This window comes from Thermobia domestica, chromosome 1 (assembly GCF_964235325.1).
Source record: "Thermobia domestica chromosome 1, izTheDome1.hap1.1, whole genome shotgun sequence".
NCBI lineage: Eukaryota > Metazoa > Arthropoda > Insecta > Zygentoma > Lepismatidae > Thermobia > Thermobia domestica.
The window spans coordinates 390391380-390415944 of record NC_137454.1 but is presented as its reverse complement, the minus strand read 5'-3'; the positions used below and the strand labels follow the sequence as shown (position 1 = coordinate 390415944).

Sequence of the window (24565 nt, the reverse complement as noted above, 5' to 3'; positions counted from 1 at the left end):
TGTGTTTGCTATCATCAGGATTGATATTAAACTTATTATAATAAGTAATGAACATTAATATGAATGGGATATTTGCGATTTGAGTATTTCGTTTTTGAACACTGCCACACTCCTTTTGTTTTTAAAAATATGTTTTTAACTTCCCTCCGGTTATTTTCATTTGCAATAGGAAATATTACTAATTTATAAATGAAAAGGAAATGTGTTGATAGTAATATAGACCTTCTGTAGTGGTAGAGGTAAAGTACTATCAATACACCCCAAATCACAGTCATTGAAAAAGTCGGTCTGTGTGGTGTTGCTGATTCGAATTTTGCTCTGTGAGAAAGAATCAGGTATTGAGTAAAGAAGTCCCTATAATTGTAAGTACATATATTTTTAACATGTAATGTTGGTAAAATGGTATAGAATTCCCGGGAAGATTCCCAAAATTGGAATTTATCCGGCAATTTTATGTATAATCAGAAAAAATGCATTCTATTACTATATTATGATTTCAAAGTTGAATTAATTTTTATATCACAGCATTTTATTACTGTTGTCCACAGAGGATTCCTTAAAATCTATATATTCTGAACGGTACTATGTTAATTATTAACACTTTATTATATTTAGAGAGTACGCATACATTTATATTTATTTACAACATGTTCTATCAATTAAATATGTGTGGAAAAATTATATAGTAACCGTTTAAATTTATATGTAAGTGGATTTGCTCAACTTGAGTCTTACTGATATTATAAACACATTAAATTTATAAATGTTATAAACCAATTAGATTGGGTAAATGCTAGAAGATACATGTCTGACCAAGTTATCAACATTTGCGCATACATATTTGTGTTCACAAAATTTGCAAGATACTTACTGTATATTTTAGCACGTAACATTGCCATACACGACCTTTCTTCCTGCCCATTTCTCGAAATTTCATGCGCTAATTCACATGTAAGAGAAGTCGGAGTACCCCTTCAGAAATTCGAGTCAGAGACAGGAGACAGACCGACGTCTATTACTAACGGTGGTTTAGGGTTTATCAATAGTACTTCATCTCTATTTGTACGTAATTCTAAATTAATTTACAAAACGGTCCCTTTTCATCATGTGTAAATTAGTACTTTGCTAATTTTGGCTGTTTACCTTCGGGGGCCAGCTTTTGCGCCTACTTTTTTGCTATATTCTAATCCGATGCGGTTGTTTTATGGTTTCATACGTTAAATTACGTTACCAACATTAAATTCAGACAGCATTGCTGAGCGAGCGTTAACGAGTGAAGGCGGGTTAGAGCCCCACTTGGCACGTTGTTTTCTATCTTCGTAACCAACAATTCACTTTCTTTTCTCACATAAATCACTTCCAATTACCTTTCCGGTTTGTACAAATCCTCTACTGCCCTAAAAAAATATGTTCGATACTTTCTTGACTACTTGGAAATCGCTATCAACTCATTTCTTCCGTAAATCATCCTACTTTTTGCTAGTTTTGGCCCCTCAATACTAAACAATTACCTTACTTTTTAGTGCAAATGGAAATGGAACTTAAAAAATCATATTATTAGTTACATAAAGTACCGTCAAATAATTTTAAATTTTTTAACCTCCAAATTCTTTAAAACCTAGAAGTAAATCATAGTATATTAAAATAATTAGTCATATGGTTCTTATAATTTGGAAGATAAAATAAAGAAATGAAAATAAATTCCTTTTCCGGGAATTTATAGGCCAGGGAAAAAACCCGGGAATATTTCCATTTTTTAAATTCCTTCCGACCGGGAATATTCCCGCTGCCCATCACTATATAGAACACGTTGGCTCATAAATTCTAATGTATACTTAGAACAAATACAGTGCTTTTGTTTCAACAATTTATGGGAATATATAGATAAAAACCAAACAAATTGGGGTATGTTTAGTACAATGGGTCCAGAAGCACGTAAAAAACCACAAAAGTTACAGGAAAAAATGAGTGACGCAAGTACTTACACGTAACGTAACGTAACCAAATGTAACCTAACCTAACATAAACTAAGGTAAGCTAACCTGAACTAACCTAATGTAATGTAATATTAGTAGAAATAAGAATGTTTTTTTTTTCATTTTTTGGAATATTATGCGGGATCTCTACACCAATATAACATAAACTAAACTAACCTAACGTGACCTAAACTAGCCTAAACTAACGTAAACTAACCAACCATACCCTAAACTAACCGAATGTGAACAGTAATTACCAAAATTGTAACATTTTTAGAGAAAATAGCTGTACCCCTTCTGCTATACATAGGCCAACCAATTTTATAATTTATATAACAATTACGTATATAAATGGGAAAAGGTTGGGGCAACGCGGGTGGTGTATTCTCTGCACTTCCGGAAAATACATGTGGCGTGCCCCACTTTCTAAAAAAATTTCAATGGGTCAAGATTAGTGATGGCCAGTGGGATAGAAATTTAAAAATTGGGATATTCCCAGGCTTTTTCCCTGGCCGACATATTCCCGGGAAGTAATTTATTTCTTTATTTTATCTTCCAAATTATAAGACCCGTATGACTAATTACAATATTTTAATATATTATGATTTACTTCTAGGTTTCAAAGAATTTGGAAGTTAAAGAATTTAAAATTCTTTGATTGTTCTTTATATAACTAATAATATGAGTTTTTAAGTTCCATTTCCATTTGCACTAAAAAGTAGGGTAAGTGTTTAGTATTGGGGGCCCAAAACTAGCATAAAATAGGACGATTTACGGAACAAATGAGTTGATAGTGGTGTTCAAGTAGTCAAGAAAGTATCGAAAACAATTTTTTAGAGCAGTAGGGGATTTGTGCAAACCGTAAAGGTAAGTGGAAGCGATGTATGTTTGAAAAAAAGTGAATTGTTGATTGCGAAAGTAAGAAACAACGTGCCCTGCGGGGGTCTAGCCCGCCTTCACTCGCTGACGCTCGCTCGGAAGTGCTGTCTCATGTTGGTAACGTAATTTAACGTGTAAAACCATAAAACAACCGCATCGGAATAGAGTATCCGAAAAAAGTAGGGGCAGAAGCTGGCCCACCAAAGCTAAACAATAGCCAAAAGTAGCAAAGCACTAATTTACAAATGATGAAGAGGAACCATTTTGTAAAATAATTTAGAATTACGTAGAAATACAGATGAAGTACTATGAATAAACCCTGATCCACCGTTAGTAATAGACGTCGGTCTGTCACCTGTCTCTGACTCGAATTTATGAAGAGGTACTCGGACTTCTCTTACATGTGAATTAACGCATGAAATTTCGAGAAATGGGCAGGAAGAAAGGTCGTGTGTGGCAATATTACATGCAAAATTATAAAGATAAGAAAGTATCTTGCACATATTGTGAACATATATATTTATGCGCAAATGTTGACAAAATGGTGGGACATGTGTCTTCTGGCGCTTAACCAACCAAATTAGTTTATAACATTTAAACATTTAATATGTTTATAATATCAGTCAATAGTAGAGTCAAGTTTAGAATATTCACTTACATATAAATTTAAACTGTTTAGCGGTTTAAATTATGTAGGTAGATAGTCACAAAACACTGTTTGAAAGAAAAAAATATGTGCCATACTTTTCTCTGGCACACATTTTTAAAATTGCGTTTAAACAAATTTTAATTAAAAAAAGTAGTTTGTGGAAACTTTAGTTTCCAAGCTATGTTTAAAGGTATCAGAATAATTCAAAAACCAGTGTGTTCCGTATGAAATATACTTCAGATGTACTTTATTTTAATTTTTGTATCATGTAAGAGAGTCAGTTAAATTTTTTACTGTAAAAACTTTGGAAAATGTATAAATCGTTAACTTTAAAGACTATTAGTTTTATAAACGAGAGAAGAATCACTAATGATATATTGTTTCTGTGTTGAATATATATTTAACTACCTGCAGTATAAGTTTCAGTCCTAAAAGTGCAATACTTTCTTTCTAGAGCTTTTCTGAAATGGCTGGAAACCTCAAAATGTCAATTTTCTCAGGTCAATATCTAAAAGGGAACTGAATGAAGATAACTGAAAATTTTACAAAATGATCTTTGTAGTAATTGGATGGAAAAAATGGAAAAAGTGATGATAACAGACGAGCTGAAAATCTTTTGAGACATATGGCACCATCGGACGCCATCTTGAGATAGCGGAAACCTTTTTAAACGGGAAATCTATCGTGTGATACATCAAATGGGACTGAAATTTTTCCAGGAGTACGGTGGTAAAATGCTTTTACCTCTACATGCAACCGCTGCAGTTTTAACCAATTTTCTTTTGTTTCAGGAGTCGTAAGATGGAATGGCCCTAACAATAGATGAGCGGATAGAGATCGTGTTGATCTCAGGAGAGGGCAGCAGCGGACAGACCAAAACGATTTCAACGTTTATCACTCAGAATGGGAGCCCATTTCCCAGAGTGCAGTGTGAAAAGTTATTAGCGAAATTTAAGGAAATCGGATCGGTGGAAAAGAAACCAAAAGCAGGCAGGCCTCACACAGCGACGGAAGAAGCGACAACATTCACTACTGTGTTGGCATCATTCGCGAAACGATCCATCCGCGTGGATGACTGGCAGCAGCGGATACATTTAGCTATTGCTCAGAAGGGACGGTACATTAACAATTGCTGTAAAACTGGTCAGTAGGACACACATTGCCTAGAGTATTATCTCCAAGTAAGTGCAGAAAATTGACTAAGAGTTTGCAAATGGTGACCGTAGAGCCAAAAGCATTTCACTACTGGACTCTTGTAAACATTTCAGTCCTATTTGATGTATCGCACAGTAGAGTTCCTGTTTAAAATAGTTTCCGCCATTTCAGGATTGCGCCCGATGGTGTCATATGTCCAACACTTTTTCCCCAATTCTGAACGGTTTGGATTTTATTTGGTTGCTTGCACACTTTTGGATCACTCTGTATATTATTTCTAATTTTAAATCAGTTTTAATTATGAATGTAAAATAGGCCTAAATAACAAAATATAAGTTAATTGGTTTGAGGAAAACTATTTCTTCAAGTAATGATATAAAGAAGTCCCCGTTTGTTACCTTTGCAGTGCACGGGCGTATAGATGGGTAGACTTTTTACTGAAATTAACTGTTTTATTGCTCTAAATTTAGTTGAGTTTGTCATAATTTTTTTGGTGAGATATTCCTATTTGTACAAAGAACATTATGTAAAGTTTTCAGCTATTTTCATTCACTCCCGTTTTAGATATTGACCTGTGATAAGTTGACGTTTTAAGGCTTTCGGCCATTTTTAAAAGCTCTCGAAGAAAAGTGTGCATTTTCAGGACTGAAACCTATACTGAAGGTAGTTATACAAGTATTCAACACAGAAACAATGTATCATTTTTGAGTTTCCTTTTCTTCATAAAATTAATGGTTTTCACAATTAACAATTTATATATTTTTACGAGTTTTTACAGTAAAAGGTTTGAATAACTCTCGTGCATGATACAAAAATTCAAATAACGTATACCTGAAGTTCATTTCATGCTGAACACACTTGTTTTTGAATTATTCTGACATCATTAAAGATAGCTTGGTAAGTGAAGTTTCCGGAAACCACGTTTTTTATTAAAATTTGCTCAAACGCCATTTTAAAAATGTCTGCCAGAAAAAAAATAGGACATAAATATTTTTAAAATGGTTTTGTGACTATCTATCTATAGGGAACTCGATAAAAAGTGAGGAAAATAAAAATTGTTGAGCAACAATTTTGTTTAAAATTGGGTGATTTGAAATGGATTAACCCATTTAGTTTTAATTTATTTGCAGAAAACCTATGGTAAGTTGGGATGTTGTACGGTGAATGGCTTCTTGCAAGCTATCTTTGTCTTTTTCAGTTATAGTTACTGCAGTGTCATCAGCTGAAATAATATATTACCCTTCTGTATATTTAAGGATAAATCGTTAAGATACAGAAGAAAGAAGACAAAATATACGTCATAAAACTGTTCCTTGTAAACACGTTTTTTATTTGTTGGGTCACTTCAGTTTGCTTTGCCCAGTCTTCAGTTTGCTGAGCCTAATACCATATTTTCCTGATGTTAGCAAAAAGGATATCATGGTCTACAAAATCTACCGCTTAGTACCGGAGTTTGCGGAACGTTAATTATTATTTATATGCTTCTTTTTACGTCTTTATTCATGTACCAAGCGTTGTTGGTTTGTTTTTGTAACGTCGTGTATATTTTTCGATATTGCTTATCTTCTTAATTTAAAAGATTTCATTATTACACAGAAACAAAGCTCAGTGTGCCTCAAATCAGCATTCTGCATAAGATCGGATTTAGGGGGATGCACCGGAAAACGTGCACCCCTTCTCCCTTGTGAATGTACACTATGTAAAGTGAGTAGTAGCAGTGAAATCCAAAAATTTCATGTCATCTTTTCGTTTCGGGGTTAAAAGAAATTAGTTTTGAGTTTTGCAAAACGCAATACTTTAAGTCAATTCCTTATACACACGAGAGACGCCTATGGACATTTAAAAAATTGTAATTTGATTCAAATTTACTGGTAGTTTTTGGTGCCTCTCCTGTCAGAAATTCTTGATCCAGGCCTGAATCTGCATATATGCCATTCCGTGTAATGGAACCTTGCGAATTTTTCGAGAGTCTACCAAAGTTTTCTGACAGTTACCAACCTATTTTTTTTATAACGCTTAAAAATTTAGTATGTTTTAATATTAGTAGTAACATCAAGTTTAGAAAATCCAGTTACATATAAATTTAAACTGTTTAGCCGTGTGAAATTACGTGAATTTTCTATAACAAATGCTTTTGTAAAATATTTACTTGCATAAAACATATTGTAAGTAAATGCACATTTATGCGTACTCTCTAAATATATTAAAGTAATAATATCATAATAGTATTGAGAATATGCATTTTAAAGAATTTCATTTCATTTTATATATGCTCCATTCTGTACAAACTTTGAAATGTTTTTCTCGATATTACATTGGATTCCTCATACTTAATTCAAGAAGTACATATTATTAACACATTTGTTAAACATAACTCATGAATTTATATTTTATAGTAGTTTGATTACCAACATTACAGTATACCTTCTACATAAATTGACCTATTTTGTTAATTTACTATTCCTATTTACGTTGTGAGTAATTGATTGTATTCATATATTGTATAGAAGCAATCTGGCAATAGTTAGTCTTTTAATTTCCTTTTGAATGCAAGATTTGACTCCGGTTCCTTTAATTAGTTTGGTAATCCTCTGGTGACAACGGTAATAAATATACTGTTACAAACACAAAATTTTATTTTGAAATTAAAATATAGAATGCAATTTTCTGTGTGTTTGAACATAAAATCTCAGAATATTCGCATTTTTGGGAATCTTCCCGGGAATTTACTATCACTTGTTAGGATAGATAGTAACATCTGTCCTCTTTATGTAAACTCATAACTTTTACGTTATTAAACTTTCTTATGTTAAAACTGTTAGATCTCGAAACCTAGAAATGAAAAAAATGTACTTCGGTGGAAAACTGTCGTTTATAGTTTATTTTGGTTTATCATATATTGCAATTGAAAAATATGGCAATATTTTGACGTGTGTTACGTATTGCATAAAATTCACCAAAGCAAAATAATAACCAGATATAGTGCAACAAAGAAGCAGGTGCACTACACTTTAGTTACTGTATCTAAGTTACCATGTTTTTCACTACACTAGATTATATCGATTTATGATGTGAACTATTTATAAAAATCAACAAAATCGATGTTAATTTCCGTACAGGGTGCGACTTTTTGTGTTGGAAATTTATAATGGTAATGGGTTCGATGCTCTATGTTGATGTTCTGGAAGACAATTAATAAGTCCTGGTTTCTGTTTACCGTTTCCCTAAGTTACTGTTCCACATTCTCAATTTCTTCCTTTGTTTTTAATTTAATTCTGAGATTTTAGTTTTTAACGCGTCCGTTCTATTTAATAACTCAACATGATTTTGTTGTATGGTTTCTTTAGTTTTTCGTAATTCTGAAATTAAATTTTTAATTGCTTTTACTTGTGTTTTATACTCATGTGAATTTGCCATTTTGAACACGAAATATCACTCTACAAACACAATAAATAAAAAATCTTTGACAGCTTTGAGTTTTGTGCAGTACAATGCAATAGGTTATTATTTTCTAAAAAAAATTAAATGAAAGAATATGAAAATATAATTAACAAAGTTTCTCTGTTCGGGCACCAATTTATAATTGTAATGGTTTCTATCCCCTATGTCCCTGTTCATACGTTTCTTATAAGAGTAATACCTCGTTGACTATATTTGATAGGCAGCCAATTTATAGGAGTAGTGGCTTCATGATTCATTTCTTGGTTGTCCCTCGAATGGTAACTTATAACGGTCCGAGGTGCGGTTCCTACAAGTTTTTCGAAGGCTCAAACAATTTATAGAAGGATGGGAAATCCCAGGTTGTTTATCATCGACCAACAGGTACAGATTTCCACCAATACAGAACGTAAATAATGTAAACAGATTTTAATAATGGATTTCTGACATTTAATGAACACAGCATTCGTGACGTATCTGTTTCCATACAAGCAAAGGAAGCTAATAGTTCTCTCGAGTGGTTACCCACCTTCACGGCCAAGAGTTCGGGGAAGATTTGGGTATGAGCACCCGAGCCTATATCACTTTATGCTTTTATATACTTGTAAGTAGTGTACGTAAAAAAACCTTATATTCCTTTGAAGTATAGCTAGACCCGGAAATATAAATCCCACTGTATGCTTTTATACAGGATGGGCAATACTTTCTTTCACTGTACTGCTATTAAAAGCAATTGTAATAGGAAAGCATTCATTCGCTATATATAGATACATTACGTGTAAAACATAAAATATTGTGAGTAAACACGTAAAACTAGACACTTTTATCACCAATTAATTTTGGATAATTATTAATATAGCACTCACTATTTATAATTTATTGATTGTGATTTTTGTATCTCACTCTATTATTTATATTTACGTTCCCACACTTTGGTATAGAAAAAGGAAAATATACTTTGAAGTAAAAGCTAAATGTTTGGCCAGTGATTGTGATAACGAAACCGTAATTCATATGAGTCGCTAAAATCGCCGATTCTTTTGTAGACAGATAGTTCACTGTCTAATTTCTTCGCCTTATGAATTAGTGATAATTTAGAATGCCTTAAATTAAATGGATATTTTGCACGTTAACACCATTTGGCTTTCATCTTCTTCGTTTATCAAATATAAAATTCTGATTATGTTCAAGAACACTTTCAAGGAGTATAGATAACATTGACCTTAATAATTTTGCATCCACATACGCAGACACTGTTTGTAATTAGTCAGCATTCCTTTTTCTGTGCTTTGTAACACTGAATAAGTTAAGAGAAAATGGAAGAAATTACGATTATTAATTTTTCCTTTTACATGGTAAACAATATTTTTAAATTGTAACAATATTCTTCACCACTTTATAAAATATTGACAAATATTGTCAGTTTGGCTACGCACTAACGCCCAGTTTCTGGAAGAAAATCACATGCTTTTCATTTGACTACGGCTTCTTGAGACGTAGTACCCGCTACTCTCTCACATCAACATTCTTGCAGACTACGAGAGCGGACTAATACAAACTTTGCCTGGATATAATTCCACTGAATCTATGTATTTTTTAAATAATATAGCTTTTAAACACTGCTAAAAAATTGAGTAGCTACAAATAAACGACTAACTTGCAGACTCAGAATACTTCACTCAATATCAATCAATAACAAATAATTAATTACATCAACTTACTGAGCATTGGATTGTGTAGGCATGAGTGAGGGCAGATGCAAATATTTTCCCAAAGATGGTTTGACGAGAGGTGCTGAGGTATCTTGAAAGAAGAGGCATATTCTGTTTAGAAAAATTCCGTAGTTCTGCACTTCTGCGAATTTCGACTGACCAGGCGCTGATTCCAGGAAATTTTCTCATTTGTGCGAGAGTTGCGCGAAAGGTCTATGACGATATAGTTATAAATTCATGTAACATGCGTTTCTCTGTGATGAGCCTAATAATTTTATATTTAAAGGTTTCCTGCATGTTTCCCTTTCTATAATGAATCACTCGCAAATATTATTTTAAAGTCAAAGGGAATGATTTGCTGCTTGTAGTTTTGTTGGGCAGTGTGTAAAATCTTTCAAAAACATTGAATCGTGTGAAATGCCTCTGAAGCCAAAGGACTGCAGTGACTTTTACCAAGTCTTCTTCCAAATTTACGAGTACGACATCACCAGACATATTTTATCCCATTTATCTTGTAAGACAACATGCACGTCAATGTCGTACAACACCAACAGAAGAGTACGGAACATTTGCGCATCATCTAGTACCTAAATTAAAATCTATAAAATCCAGGCTATAATTCAATGTTGCTAACATGGAACAAGTATCAAGAAAGACAGCACACATTATCCATATGTTCGCCCACTCCGTATATGCACTGCCTTTGTGTTTAGTACTCATTATGTTAATATGCCATTCGAGTAAATAATGCAGCGGTGATGAATTGGAAGTTTTTCTCGCTGAAATTGAGAGCAACACTGAGAAAACACCAGTAACCGTACTTGAGTTCTATCGGAGATCTCCTCCGACGGGATTTTGTAACTCGAGGAGGAGTGCTGACTTCGGTAGGAAAAGATAATTTAGAAGGAGATTGTCTGGCAACTACGATCTAAAATACTACAAGTCACGTGTCTCTGAAACCAAGGTAGAGAAAATCCAGCCTGTTTACTTTTGACGCAGTACTCGAAATAATTGTTGATAAGGTATAATTCTTTCACTAGTTTCCCTGCTCATCTTCCCTGAAATATTTGCGTCATTGAAATATACCACTTATCCTAGATAACTTTGAATGATTCACCAGAAGTAATTGTTGAAAAATTATAATTCTTTTATGGTTTATGTATAAATACAGCTTCTGGGTGTATACCATTACAATTAGAGTGTAAAACAATTCCAAATTGTGTGAGGTGTTCACTAAGAGGCACAAATAGGATCAAACCAAAACAGAGGAAGGGAGGTTTGTCTACCCGCGCAGAAGTGCAGAGCTGAGTAGTTGTCAGCGATGGTGCTTATACTTGTAAACTTGGTTATTGGAAAGAAGTGAGTGTTAGAAATGACATAAGATTCAATAGCATTGATTTGTTTAATACTAGTAAAGGATAGGGTTGCAAACATAGAATACAGCTTCTGCACCCTGTGTAGCAATACATATCTGATAAAAAGCAGCGTCTAATATAGTCGTTTATTTTATCCGTGGAGAAGTACTTGTAATGATTTCACAGTAGTAACCCTACACTTGTAAGCCTAAAATAGAGCTTCATTATTTTGTCTAGATTGTGTCGCCTGCAGAAATCTGTTGTTTTAGAAAATATGTCTTTTCATGCAAAATATTCCACTTTACCTGTAGATCTTCCCAAATCTGGTAATCCAAAACTGCACCAGTGCCGAGTAAATGAGTGTTTTCTGTGGTCAAGTAACGATATCCATTTAAATCGTAAATATCTATTAATATGAATGTGCACTTAAAATAAATTTATTCATTCATGCATTTCTGTAAAATAAATTTATTTTAAACGTTACGTTTGATAAAAAGGTAACATAGATCACTCACTCTTTATTTTACCTTCATTTTTAAATTTATGAAATTTGTTATTAACTATATGTCGATAGGGTTTTTCGGTGTTTATATTAATTTTGTTGTTTTAATATCGGAAAACTTTATTACATCGGAAACTAAAAATGCCATGATCGCAAGTATCTATTTATTAAGTGTTTCTGTTCAGTCAAATATACCATATGCCCAAGTTCGTAATACGTTCATTCTTTCATTAATTTGCGGTAGCTAGCGGTGCACTACATGGTATTAAGTGGATATAGACTCCATTACTTTCTATGTAAGAAATCACTAGATATTCTATGGTTAGACGGTGCGCTATCCTCGAAATACCAGTACATTTCTGGGAGAATCTCATGTTGTTAATATCAAACATTAACCAAGAGCTTCATGTTTCATACGGACACTAAACGCTAATAGAAGCAATCAACAGATAAATTCCATAACTTACCAGTGAAAATGCAATAACAGTTAAATCCTGGAAAATCGAAAATTGCCAATAAAGGCAAGACCATCGAATTATAACATGCGACAACGGCAACAAAATAAATTTAACTAGAAATTTCTATCCCTACCTGCATTTGAGTAAGGAAGAAAGGCTGGAGAGGACAAGCAAATCTGTTTTTAAAATATTACAGTACGTCTTGAAAATATTACCTATTTTTATTGCAAAATTTATGTAGCATTGCTGCCATGATTTATTTCACAAACACAAGCTAGTAATATAGTAGTAGATGTTTTAGTTTTGTCCTTTTTGTGTGCTCAGCGACCAATATCACTAGTTCCCATATTTCCTGTAGCTCAACGATAGATACCGTATATTAAAATGTCTACAGTACGTAAAGTATTTCAAAATAAGGGTTTCGCATTGGACACGTTTTGTGATATAAGCAAGGCTTTTAAGTGTGTAGAACATAATGAACTATTAAGAAAATTTTGGTGTTATGGTTTTCAAGGTAAAAGTCTAAACTTTATTAAATCATACTTAAAAGGTCACACTCAGATTGTTAATTTAAATGGCATAAAATCGGATAACTTACAAATAAAGCACAGGATTTCCGAAGGTTCTATACTGGGATATTATTGTTTTTATAAATGGTAAATAATTTACCACTGGATATATCAGGTAAAACCTTTCTTTATGCTGATGACACAACCTTGCTAAACACCAGAAATTATCTTAAGAGAAATTGTGTTTTTCAGTGAGGAAACCATAATAGAAACCAACGAATGGTTAAATGCAAACGGATTTCTTAACGAAAATAAAACTACTAGACAAATATGTTCATTGAACGAGTGTCCGGGAAGAATGTAAAATTTCTTTTTATCATTTTCGATAGGCAATAACGTGGTAATCACATGTAGAATATGTATGTGTAACACTCTCCAGAATAATACGTTTAATACAAAATTTAAGAAACATAATCTCAAATAACTACGTAAGATAAACTTATTAAGCTTTTTTTAATACCATAGAATAAAGAATCTTATTTTGTGGTAAGAGTAACTACATAAATTAGGTTCTACCAATACAAAAAAGTTATTAGAATAATCCGTAGTGTATCATATAAAAAAAAAAACACTGTAACTTTTGTTCTGTAAGTTCAAAATAGGACTGTTGTCAATTTGTATGTATATAAGCTTTTAGTATATGTAAAACAAAGTATGTCAGTAATGCAAGTTAGACAAAATATTGAATTATATAATACGAGATGTGCTAAATAAGTTGATATGTCTTATAATAGACAATCAAAAATAAAAAAATAGTTAGAAAGTATAACTTACAAAATTCATGAACTGGTTACCAATACAGACACGAATTGCGCAATCTAAAAGTAAATTGTATGATTGGATACTTGCTGTATCCTATTATAATGCTAAGGAGTTCGAGGAAGGTAAACATATTTTGGTATAGGTAAAAAAGGAATTTGCTTGTGTAGTTTCAATTGACGTTGTGTGTTGTTTCTATACAGATTTCATGACAATAAAATATATTCCATCCTATTTCATGCAACACATATCTTACGTTCAGTGTGTGTAAATTTATTTGAAAATAAAAGAGAAAAGAGGAAGAACCGTACTTCGATAACATGTACTTCTGTATAACGAAAACATAATAACATATAAGAATAATATTATAGGCCAATAATATACTCGGATGTAAATTTGGAAGAGAAAATAAACTAAGTTTTTCCTTGACAAAGGGGAAAAGAAATAAAAATATCGGATATTTTGATATTTCGTTATGGTTTCATCTTTTAGGTATTTATGTATATCTATATTTTCCCTAAGTAATAGCAAATTTGGACATTTTGAAGTACTAGTTTCAGTACCTTGTACATTCCTACTCGCATCCCATACCATTCCACCCAGTACACTAACTCAATTTCACTTCATGCAACTGTTGTCTTTTTACGACTCGCTCATGATTTTGTTAAAACGATTTTTTTCCAGATTTATTTGACTTTATTGAACATTAAGTGCTTGATTTTTCAGATCTACCACGTGAACAGTTTTGGAGTAAGCGAAGTGCTTTTCCATTATTTCAACTTTGTTTTGAAGTAAAATTAAAATGAAAACAAAAAACGTTCGCATTGAAGTTGAAATGAATACAGCAGGCGTTCCTATTAAGGCTGAAATTTCAACAGAAAACGTTCCTCTTACGGGTGAAATGAAAACAGAAAGCGAGTCATTTGAAGAATGTAATTATAAACTGTATACTAGTAACATTCCTGATTATAAAGATCCTCTTACAATACATTTGGTATGTAAGGAACGTGAAAGAGGAACGGAAGGAGATATTATCGGTTCAGATGTGAATGGTAATGTTAAAATATCAGATTGGAAACTCAATGCGAAAACAGTATGTTTGGTCAAGCGTTTACAAACAGTTGATGCAAATCCAAAATGTTTTCACAGTAGCATCAACCCAAGATCCTCCGATTTTACACACATCACAGAAGAGGCAAGCATTCACATGTCTGCCACTGTTCAAGACAAGAACGATCAGGAAGAGGATATTCAAGAAAATGAAAATCGAGAAGTTGGTACCCATGCTCAGTCCTTCAGGTACGTATAAATGCGTTTATTTCATCAGTTGTATGTTTTGTATAAATGTTTCTTTAAAACACTCGCAATACTTTGTTATTCTGTTTTTTTTTTTTTTTTTTTTTTTTAACTTAAGCTGAGTTAATTGAATCGGAAACATTGTAACACAAGAATTGCAACATAATGTAAGATGTGAGACCGTTCGGCATCGAAATACATACCCAAAGATAAGGGTCTTTAGTATTAGCATTGATTACTGACACACTTGTGAGAATGTCAGTATTCGGTAATATATCTTCAATTAGTAGGTACAGTACCTCACTGCTTTATCTGTATTTTCCGCCTCTCACTCAAAATATTTTCATGGTATAAAAACTGTGATTTTTTAATTCATTTATTTACCAGTTCTAGAACTAACATTTTACTTAGGTAAAGACAGGGATACTTGGTCTGTGACGGAATATCACCAAGTTATAACTTTAGTTTTAACATAACCGCTTAATGGGTAACATTATTGACAGTGCTTTCTAATTGTGTAATGAAATGGCAGGCAAACACACTATTAATGTAATGTATCCTGTGGTCCCTTTATCAAATAAGTAAACATTAAATTCTTTCAATGATTGGAGATAAGAAATTTTTAAGATCTTAGGGAACTACAATTCCCGGTTCGGGGTTTGCACTGGTTCTCGATCCCGTTAGTGGAATGAAAATTGGCAAGCTTAATGACGCAATTTTACAAAGAAAGGGGACTTTAAATGAGATATTATAAATGAAATATTTCAGAATTCTTGCATAAAGTCGAAAAGAGATTTAATTTTCTGACACGTAATTTAATTCTGAGTTCATTCCTCTTGTATTTTCAAGGGTTATAAAAATTGGATTTTCAGCATAATATTAGGTGAGTTCTCTCACATGTATTTTACTGCTAAAGAGGTTGTGTTTATAGTTATATAATGCATGAAACCTTTAAGACTACATAGGTATATTGAGTAAAGAAAGTTGACAAAGTTTTGGCCCCATAACATTGTAGTATATTCAATCGGGAATGAATTAATTTTAGTAATATGATTGTCAATTACGCAGAAATAAATTTAGATTCCAGAGAACATCTCATATTTAAGATGGAATAATAAATATAATAGAATATAAGGTTCCTCCATTAGTGCTGGACTTTTATGCTAGCGCTTCCATTTATTTTTTCTTGGTGTTTCATGGCATTTCTTTATTTCGGTGTTTATTTTTTTAATTTTTTTATCACATTATTTTTACTGATTCCATAACCATAATCTTTCCAGAGGAGCCAATTCCTTTGGTACACGAAAGCAAAAGTATTATTCCTCAGTTGAGAAATCTCGTACTGGCTGTGAATTTTACAAAGGATTTTCGGGATCGCATTTCCCAAATAAGATGTCAATATATTCAGGTGAAAAAACTCTCAAATGCCGGAAGTATGGAAAGGGGTTTAAAAAAAATTCAGATTTGGCTAGACATATGTTCATACATACACGTAAATTACAACACAAATGCCAAGAGTGTACAAAGTGTTTCGGTAGAATCTCAAATTTGCGACAACATATGTTGATTCACACAAATGAAAAACCTCACATGTGCAAACGGTGTGGAAAGGGATTTAGTAGAGGTTCATATTTGAGAACACATATGTACATCCATACAGGTGAAAGACCTCATAAGTGCTGTTTATGCTTTAAGGGGTTTATTAATAATTCCACTTTAAAAAGACATATGTTCGTACATACAGGGGAAAGGCCACATAAGTGCCAAAAATGTGAAAGGGGTTTTATTAGAAAATCAGATTTGTCAAACCACATGTTCATTCACACAGGTGAAGAACCTCACAAATGCCAGGAGTGTGGGAAAACATTTAGTACTAGTTACTCTATGAAAAACCACATGTTGATTCATGATGATGAAAGTGGTTACAGGTGCCAAGAGTGTGGAAAAAGGTTTGCTGCAAAATCTGTTTTGGCAAACCACATCTTCAAGCATATAAGTGATAAATCTCTCAAGTCCCAGGAGTGTGGAAAGGGATTTAGTATGTATTCATCCGTGACAAAACACATTAAAGAACAAGATAAAAGACGTTACAGGTGCCAAGAGTGTGGGAAAACCTTTGTTACAAAAACAGTACTGGTAAAGCACATGTTCATACATACAGGTGAAAGACCTGTAAAGTGCGAAGAATGTGGTAAGGGATTTGTTAAGAAATCTGATTTAGAAAACCATATAGTCAGCCATACTAGAGAAAAACCCCACAAGTGTCAAGAATGTGCAAAGGGTTTTGTGAAAGAATCAAATTTGAGAAAACACATGTTCATACATACAGGTGTAAAATTATACACGTGCTATAAATGCGGTAAGGAATTTATTTATAGTTTCTCGTTGAGAATGCACATGTTTACACATACGGATGAAAAACCTCATATCTGCGAAAAATGTGCAAAAGGTTTCACTACAAAAACCCAATTATCAAGGCACATGATTATGCACACTAGTGAAAAACCTATCAAGTGCCATGAGTGTGGGCAGGGATTTAGTAGAAAATCATACTTGGCGAAGCACATGTTCATACATATAAATGGAAAACGCCATGAGAGTAAGGAGTGTGGATAGGGGTTTGTTGCTAGTTCATCCTTGACAACACACATGTTCACACACACAAGTGGAAAATTTTACAAGTGCCATGTATGCGCTAAAAGATTTATTGAAAGTTCCAATTTGAGAACACACACGCTACATGCTTATATATTCATAGTTATACATCCCTACTTATATATCGATATTTATTACTTTAATACTTATCCATATTTATAGTTATGTTGTATAAAACAATGTTCACACTATTTGTAATACAAATAAGAAATACATAGATATTGCATATTTGTTGGATTTAATTTAAACTTACAGTTCTTTTAAAACAAAATAAAACTAACTAAAATTTCCTATTTATTAAGAATGAAGGAAAACAATGAAAATCCACACCTACTGTGGTATCAATAGTCCACGTGATAAAAAGCACAGAATGAAACAAAAACTGGACTGGCTTTTGGCAACGAGGCGTTATCTTCAAATATCCCCTTACAGAAAAAAAAGCAAACACCCAGTACAGGGACATATAAAAAATGGAAACTTCCACCACACTGGCTGCCCCAAATTTCCCGTTTTTAGATACTCCTATACTGTTTATATATATACATGTAAAGGAACCTTTGAAATTAAAGCCTCATTGCCGAATACCAGCCCAGTTTTTGTTTTATTGTGTTTTTATTACGTGGACTCCTGTTTGCACGGTAGTTGTAGGTTTTCAGAATTAAATTATTACTGAGAAGTACTTGTAGAAATTCTGAAGATAGAACTAAAGGATGGAAGAAACTGCTATTTAAATAATAAACAAACAAGTGGATTGGAGCAATCCCCTTTTGGAACTGTGTAAGCAAGTGAGGCTTCTTTGATATGATGCTGAATTTCTGTACTTTTAGTAACTATGAAAACTTTTTTGATGGCAATCTTTGAAATTATTGTGACATATGTTGAAACTAGATATTTGTAGTATTAAAATGCATGTACTTAAAAAAAAATAGGCAATATATAGGAACATTAGAAGAGCATTTCAAGAATTGTGCAGCGGTATTAAAAAAAATTGAGATGAAATCTTTGAGTTTCACGTCCCACGTTTATGCCGGTTAGGCAAAAGGAGACAGTGATTATGAGAAATGAATGAAATGGTGGAATGAAGTAAGTGGGAGGAAACGGGAGAACCCCAAGAAAATCCACGAGCACGATCTTTATCCACCACAAAGTCCATATGGCGCGAGCTGGGATCGAACCAGGGACCCCAAGCACCGAAGGTGAACGCTCTACCACTGAGCCACCGCGCCCCCTAGCGGTATTCAATATTTTTACACGAGTCTCTAACTGGAAAGGCACACCTTAAAAAATTTATATTTTTTATCACCCTAAAGATGATTGCCCAATGCCAAGCTTTGATCCACTGCAACGAACACTGAAAACTCACTAGGTAACATTTAATCTACATTTTATCATACTAAAACATTAGAAAATTATTTTGTGGTTTTCGTCATTTCCATTTGTAACGTATTTCATTTAACCCTTATCCGGGCAAGACATTTTTGTAACGTAAACGGGCAACCGGGGCCTGTGAGGCCCAGTATATATTTTAAGTGCAGAATACTCAAAATCAATGCCTATTGTCACTTACTCTTCAGACTAGTCTAGAATGTACTAGTATATATTTTTGTCAAGTAGCGAAACTTCGTGTCACGCTTTTGTAAGCCAACCAAGCAGAATAGCAAATCCGGTCCAGACATTTTTGTAACGTAAACGGGCAACCGGGGCCTGTCAAGCCCAGTATATATTTTAAGTGCAGAACACTCAAAATTCAATGTCTGTTGCCGCATACTGTTCCGACTAAAGGTTACAATAGTCACGTGTTCAATATATAATTATGTGACAATTTGATCTAATATTTGACAGGAATTTCACTAAAGTTTTAGGGGGCTCCTAGGCCCCGGTTGCCCGGTTACGTCAGGAAAAGATTTTCAAATTAAAAAAAAAAAACTTTACCAACTCGATATGTTCATGATTTTAACTTCGACGAAAGATAGAAGAATTCAGTATTTTATGTCTTCGAAATATGTATGGTTATTGAGAAATTTTAGAAAAATGAAGCTACTGGGCCTGGGAGGCACAGGTTGCCCGGATAAGGGTTAAAGAACAAAATAGTAAACATTGATTAAGACAATTTTCAGTTGTTATATACTATATCGCACCTTCGTGAGGAAAGTAACACAAGTCAAAGAACCTAAAGGTCCGAACTCCCACATCGGCGAGAACTCGAAATACGTACTTTGTTTTTTAGTCGAATTTTGGGATAAACGTGAATGTGTTTGCTGTTTACGACATCTTTGTACATTAAAGACCAAGTCATTGTGATTACAAAGTAACTGTAAAGCAAGTAACGAGTCATGCCACTTTTCTCACACTGGATACGAGCTTGGTCCTTTAAGCTCTCCAACTTATCAGTTTTCTCGAGGAGGTGCGAAATGCCAACCTTATGTTGCATTTTCTGTTTGTTACATTTTTTGTACTTAGTAGTATTTAGAAACAGTTTTTGATATCAACTGCCAAGTTTAGAAGCTACTGTGTGCTTCATCCTCAAGTGGTAGTCAGTGATGTGCTTTTAAAAAAATCTGTAAATCTGAAACAAGTCTTCAAGATGTGTTAACAACCACTTGAGTATAAAGCATGCAATAGTTTGCAAATTGTACATGGAAACGGTTATAACACTAAATAGTTAGTTACCCTAGTCATTAAAGAAGTTTATGATAACGTATCCTATTGTTGGTTTTGTTCGGAGTTTCTTTCTTATTCCTCTTACTAAGAAAGAGTAAACAATTTACAATACTTGAGATATCAAAAAAATGTTACTAATTTTTGAAGAAAGGATCTTTTATCTCGGTGCTATAATTTTGTCTGACCAATCAAAAATTTATCACAACTGTAAAAAATATTTTTTAAAGAAAAGCTTATTACCTTCATCGAACACACACACAAAACATATTTATGAATTTTACTAGTCTTTAATCAGGAATTTCCCTTTCTGAAACTTTAACATTGATATGGAGTTGTTTTATGGCAGAAGGGACACACAAATTAGATCGCAAGCCACTGAGTTCAATTTGAAGATGTACACTGTTTACTGCTGCCCTATCGTTCACTAAAACCAACTTCGTGACTTCTCAGAACACTGGGCGAAAATTTGAGTAAATATTTTAAGTTCTCTTGGAATGTGGTTTGCTCGAAAACATATTTCTTCATTTTGTTTATCCTGTGTTTGCGAAACATTCTACTCATGCCACTAAACAATAATATAATAATCACCAACGTACATAAAATTAAAACAAGGCACGTTTATATTAGTCATAGGGATGAAAAAGAAATTCCGGCAAAAAATAACACCACAATGTGTAACCATAAATTGCTAATATTAGTAGGTTAATACATTCAGAGAAGTCCTAAGAAGGCTTCAAGGAAGCTGAAAGCTTGCCGACAGAGTAGCACAGTGGTTTACTTGGTAATAGAAAATTACAATCATTTTGAAGAAACATTTCATAAAATTGAATTAGGAAGTACAGTAACTATTAATTCCTTTTACATAATTACACTTAACAATACTAGCCTAGGTTTCCTCAAAAAAAGATTAAAGTGGATTGCTATCGACTGCTATGCCGTACGGTCTTTTTCACGTTTATTTATATGACCTGAGACTTTCTTTATTAACACGGGGACAAAGGAAGACTGCACGGCATAGCGATCGATAGCTGTCCATTTTACACTTTTTAAAGGAGACCTAGACTATAATTCCTTTTTGGACGATGCAATTAGCGTTCTCATATAAGGCATCACATGATAGAAACGGTGCAACATAGGAAAAACAACCAACTTTTCATTAAATGGCAAAAGAATGCACATCTGTACTACGTCATTTACACACAGGACTGAGTATGTACTGGATAATTTAGAAACAACAAAAATTCCGAACTGTTTAGATTCACATGGGTACTCAAACAGATTTTCATATTTTTCAAACCACAATACAACTAATTGAACACAGTCTGTGCCTTGTCTGTACATATACAAAAGTACATATATATGTAAAGAGAAATGAAAGTAGTTTTCTTCATGTTGACGATGTACATTCATACAACACACGACAAAAGAATAACATATTCACAGCATACCAAAACTATGCGTGCACTAAAAGAAGTGTTCTTCCTATGTCCGCTAAGTTGTTTAATAAGCTTCCAAGTTATTTGAAGGATATCAAAAACATACGAAATTTTAAAAATGAACTATTTAATTTTTTGTATAACAAAATGTATTATCATATTAATGAATATTTGGATGATAGTTCTTAAAATAATGTAGTATCAATTATATTGAAATGTCTTCTTATTATTTGACGAGTCCTATGTACTGGTCTCTGACCAATAATGTACGACATGGATGAATAAGGAATGAATGAATGTCACTGTAGTGCAAAACTCTTCAAGTTCTTTGTGACGAATCCATTATGGCTCAATGTGTGCACCTGCGGTCATCCTGGACACATCCCAACGAAAATCGATTTACTGCCAAACAAAAGCAGCGTTGCGAGAGTAACGTCCGCGATGGCTATTGTGATGCGATGTTTCAGTTCATTAACATTATCAGGTAGGGGAGGTGTGTACACCTTATGTTTCACAAACCCCCACAGAAAGAAGTCAAGTGGCACGAATCTGGGGACCGTGGCGGCCAGGCAATTAGTCCACCACGACCTACCTACTTATCTGGGAAACGTTGATAAAGAAATGCCCTTACGTCTATTAGGTAGTGCGACGGATCGCCTTCTTGTTGCCACTATAAGCGGATATCGAGGTCATTTTCATTTAACTGTGGTACAAGGAAGTTCTTGAGCATATCAAGACAGGAGATGACGGTGAGGATGCTCAACAAAGAAAAATGGTTCATACACCTTTGCTCTGGAAACAGCTCAAAACACGTTCACTCTGGGAGGAGAATCTCTCCTGAAATTAGGTCACAGGCTAGGATGCGTTCCTCCAGGTGTCTCAAATCACAGATTGTCTCAGCATACACTATCTGCTTAAGATGTCCCCATAGATAAAAATCAAGGGGCGTTAAGTCAGGGGATCTGGGCGGCCACTCCACGGGACCATGGTGACCAATCCACTACCCTGGCAGCTGTTCATCCAACCATTCACGGACACCAAGTCCATAGTGTAGAAGGGCTCCATCGTGCTGAAAATAAAATGGGAAAATGCCGTCAGCGTTCAGTGTGACAGGAAACACAAGGTCCTGCAGCAGCATCAGATACTGTGTTGCAGTTAAGGTGTTGTAAATGAAAAATGGCCGAATGATGCGGGTGTCCCATATGCCACACCACACCATCACCTTCGCTGGACTGTTCTCGACTCGGGTCAACCCAGTTCGGATTTGCGTCACACTAGTATCGACAATTATGTCGAGTAACCTCCCCGTTAAAAGTGAAATACGCCTCGTCGCTGAACAGTATGCCCTTGGCAAACACAGGATCCAGTTCGTGTAGTTCCGTAGCCCACACTCAGAACTCCAACCGGCGATCAGGGTCATCCTCGTTTAGTTTATGTTGCATGTGCAGCTTGTAAGGATGCCACTGATTGGCGTGCAATATCCGGACAACGGAGGATTGGCTTATTGCACATGCTAGGGATACACGACGGGTACTTCGTTTAGGAATTTTCACAAACGACGCAACAACCGCCGTTGAAGTATCCTCATTGGTGGCAGTCTTTTGTCGCCAACTACGTGCCCTATCTTGAACAAAGCCCGTCTCCCGGAATTTGGTGATCACGTGAGCCACCGTGCTGTGCGATACCGGTTCTGTCTGGATGCCGTCTGTTGTAGTCAGCTGCTATTGTTCGGTAACTGTGTTTCCCTGGTATAAAGATGATTTCGATCTTCTGTTCACGTGTCAGATCCATTTTAGATCACCTGGAAGAAAGAGAGAACTGGGTCAATATCAAGGTAATGTCCAACCTTTAAACATTAATAACTTCTAAACTGTACAAGATAGAAAAAAATTACACCAATAAATTCCTGAGCTCAAGCTAGTGTTTCTTGATGTGTCATACACCCGCTTCCCATTTTAAAAAAATGACTTGAATCCAGATAGCGGATTTCAAGATGGCGGCTATGAATGACATACATTCCAAAAGATGCGGCCCCTCATCAAACCTCTGCTCCTATCATTACATTTTACTTTTCTCGGCGATTTTCAAACTTATGCAGGTGTCCAAGGACTTTTGACTCACCTTGTATGTTATTCTTCTGGTAAAATAACTACAAAATTTGTGGTGAAATTTACGGAATTATCCCGGTGAAATTACTGCAAATTTTCCGGTGAAATATCTGAAGATGAGGTGAAATTCATGCAAATATTCCGATGAAATAACTAAAATTTTCCGGTGAAATATCGAAAGTCCGATGAAATTCCTCGAATATTCTAATGAAATTACTGCAAAGTTTCCGGTGAAAATATGGCATCGCCGATTGCCATTTAATTCACCGGAAAAAGGTCCGGTATTTTTTTAAAGAGTGTAGTCTTTGACAATATCCACAGTTTGTTTTTGCTTTTACCTTTCTCAAGCACTTGACTCCGTAAGAGCTAGTCCCAGCATGTCTTCCATTTCTGTATTCTACCATTAATTTCATAATTCACAATTATCCTTATAACGGTATGGACTGGCATGAATTTTTAAACCAACCCTCGTATTTCCCCAGCGTCAATTCTTAGAAATATAACGCAATGAGTTAACAGTTGGAGGAGAACAATGCTTAAGAATTTGTCACCCAGAGGGTGCCTCACTTTTCCAGACAGTCTTGCTTCCTCCCGTCAGCTCATATTTGGAGGAGGAATTTCGCTACTCTCGAAATCAACGCCCACGCACAAGTCCTCATGACGATGATAGATTTTTACGTGACAATATGAAATCTATCAATAATCGTCAGTTCCATAACTTACCGGAACAATGAGTGTTTTTAATGTGATTCCTCTTAACTTATGAACCATTTATTATATATTATTAGCAATATTATGAAGCAAAAACTTAATGTTTTCTACGAACTATATTTTAGTTTAGTTAATGTATTCTTGCGCTGTGAACTGGCAACGATGTGACGCGAAAAGAAGAGAAGAGAGCGTCGTCTCCTACCAAGTAAATTGGACGTATTCAAGATGTGCTCAAAATAAGTTTAA

The 24565-nt window shown here is 34.3% G+C and overlaps 1 protein-coding gene across 2 annotated transcripts; it reads left to right on the top strand.

The window, feature by feature from the left end:
- Window positions 1-179: 179 nt before the first annotated feature.
- LOC145665203 (uncharacterized) lies at window positions 180-17622 on the top strand. 2 transcript variants are annotated; one of them, XM_081732491.1, is made up of 4 exons: window positions 180-362; window positions 4296-4685; window positions 14179-14751; window positions 16029-17622. In XM_081732491.1, exons 3-4 carry the CDS (start codon window positions 14255-14257, stop codon window positions 17362-17364), a joined length of 1833 nt encoding a protein of 610 aa, XP_081588617.1. In that variant the 5' UTR covers window positions 180-362; window positions 4296-4685; window positions 14179-14254; the 3' UTR covers window positions 17365-17622. The 2 variants fall into 2 exon arrangements, with proteins under 2 accessions (XP_081588617.1, XP_081588614.1); XM_081732488.1 differs by lacking the exon at window positions 4296-4685 and having other exon boundaries at window positions 181-362.
- Window positions 17623-24565: the final 6943 nt, after the last annotated feature.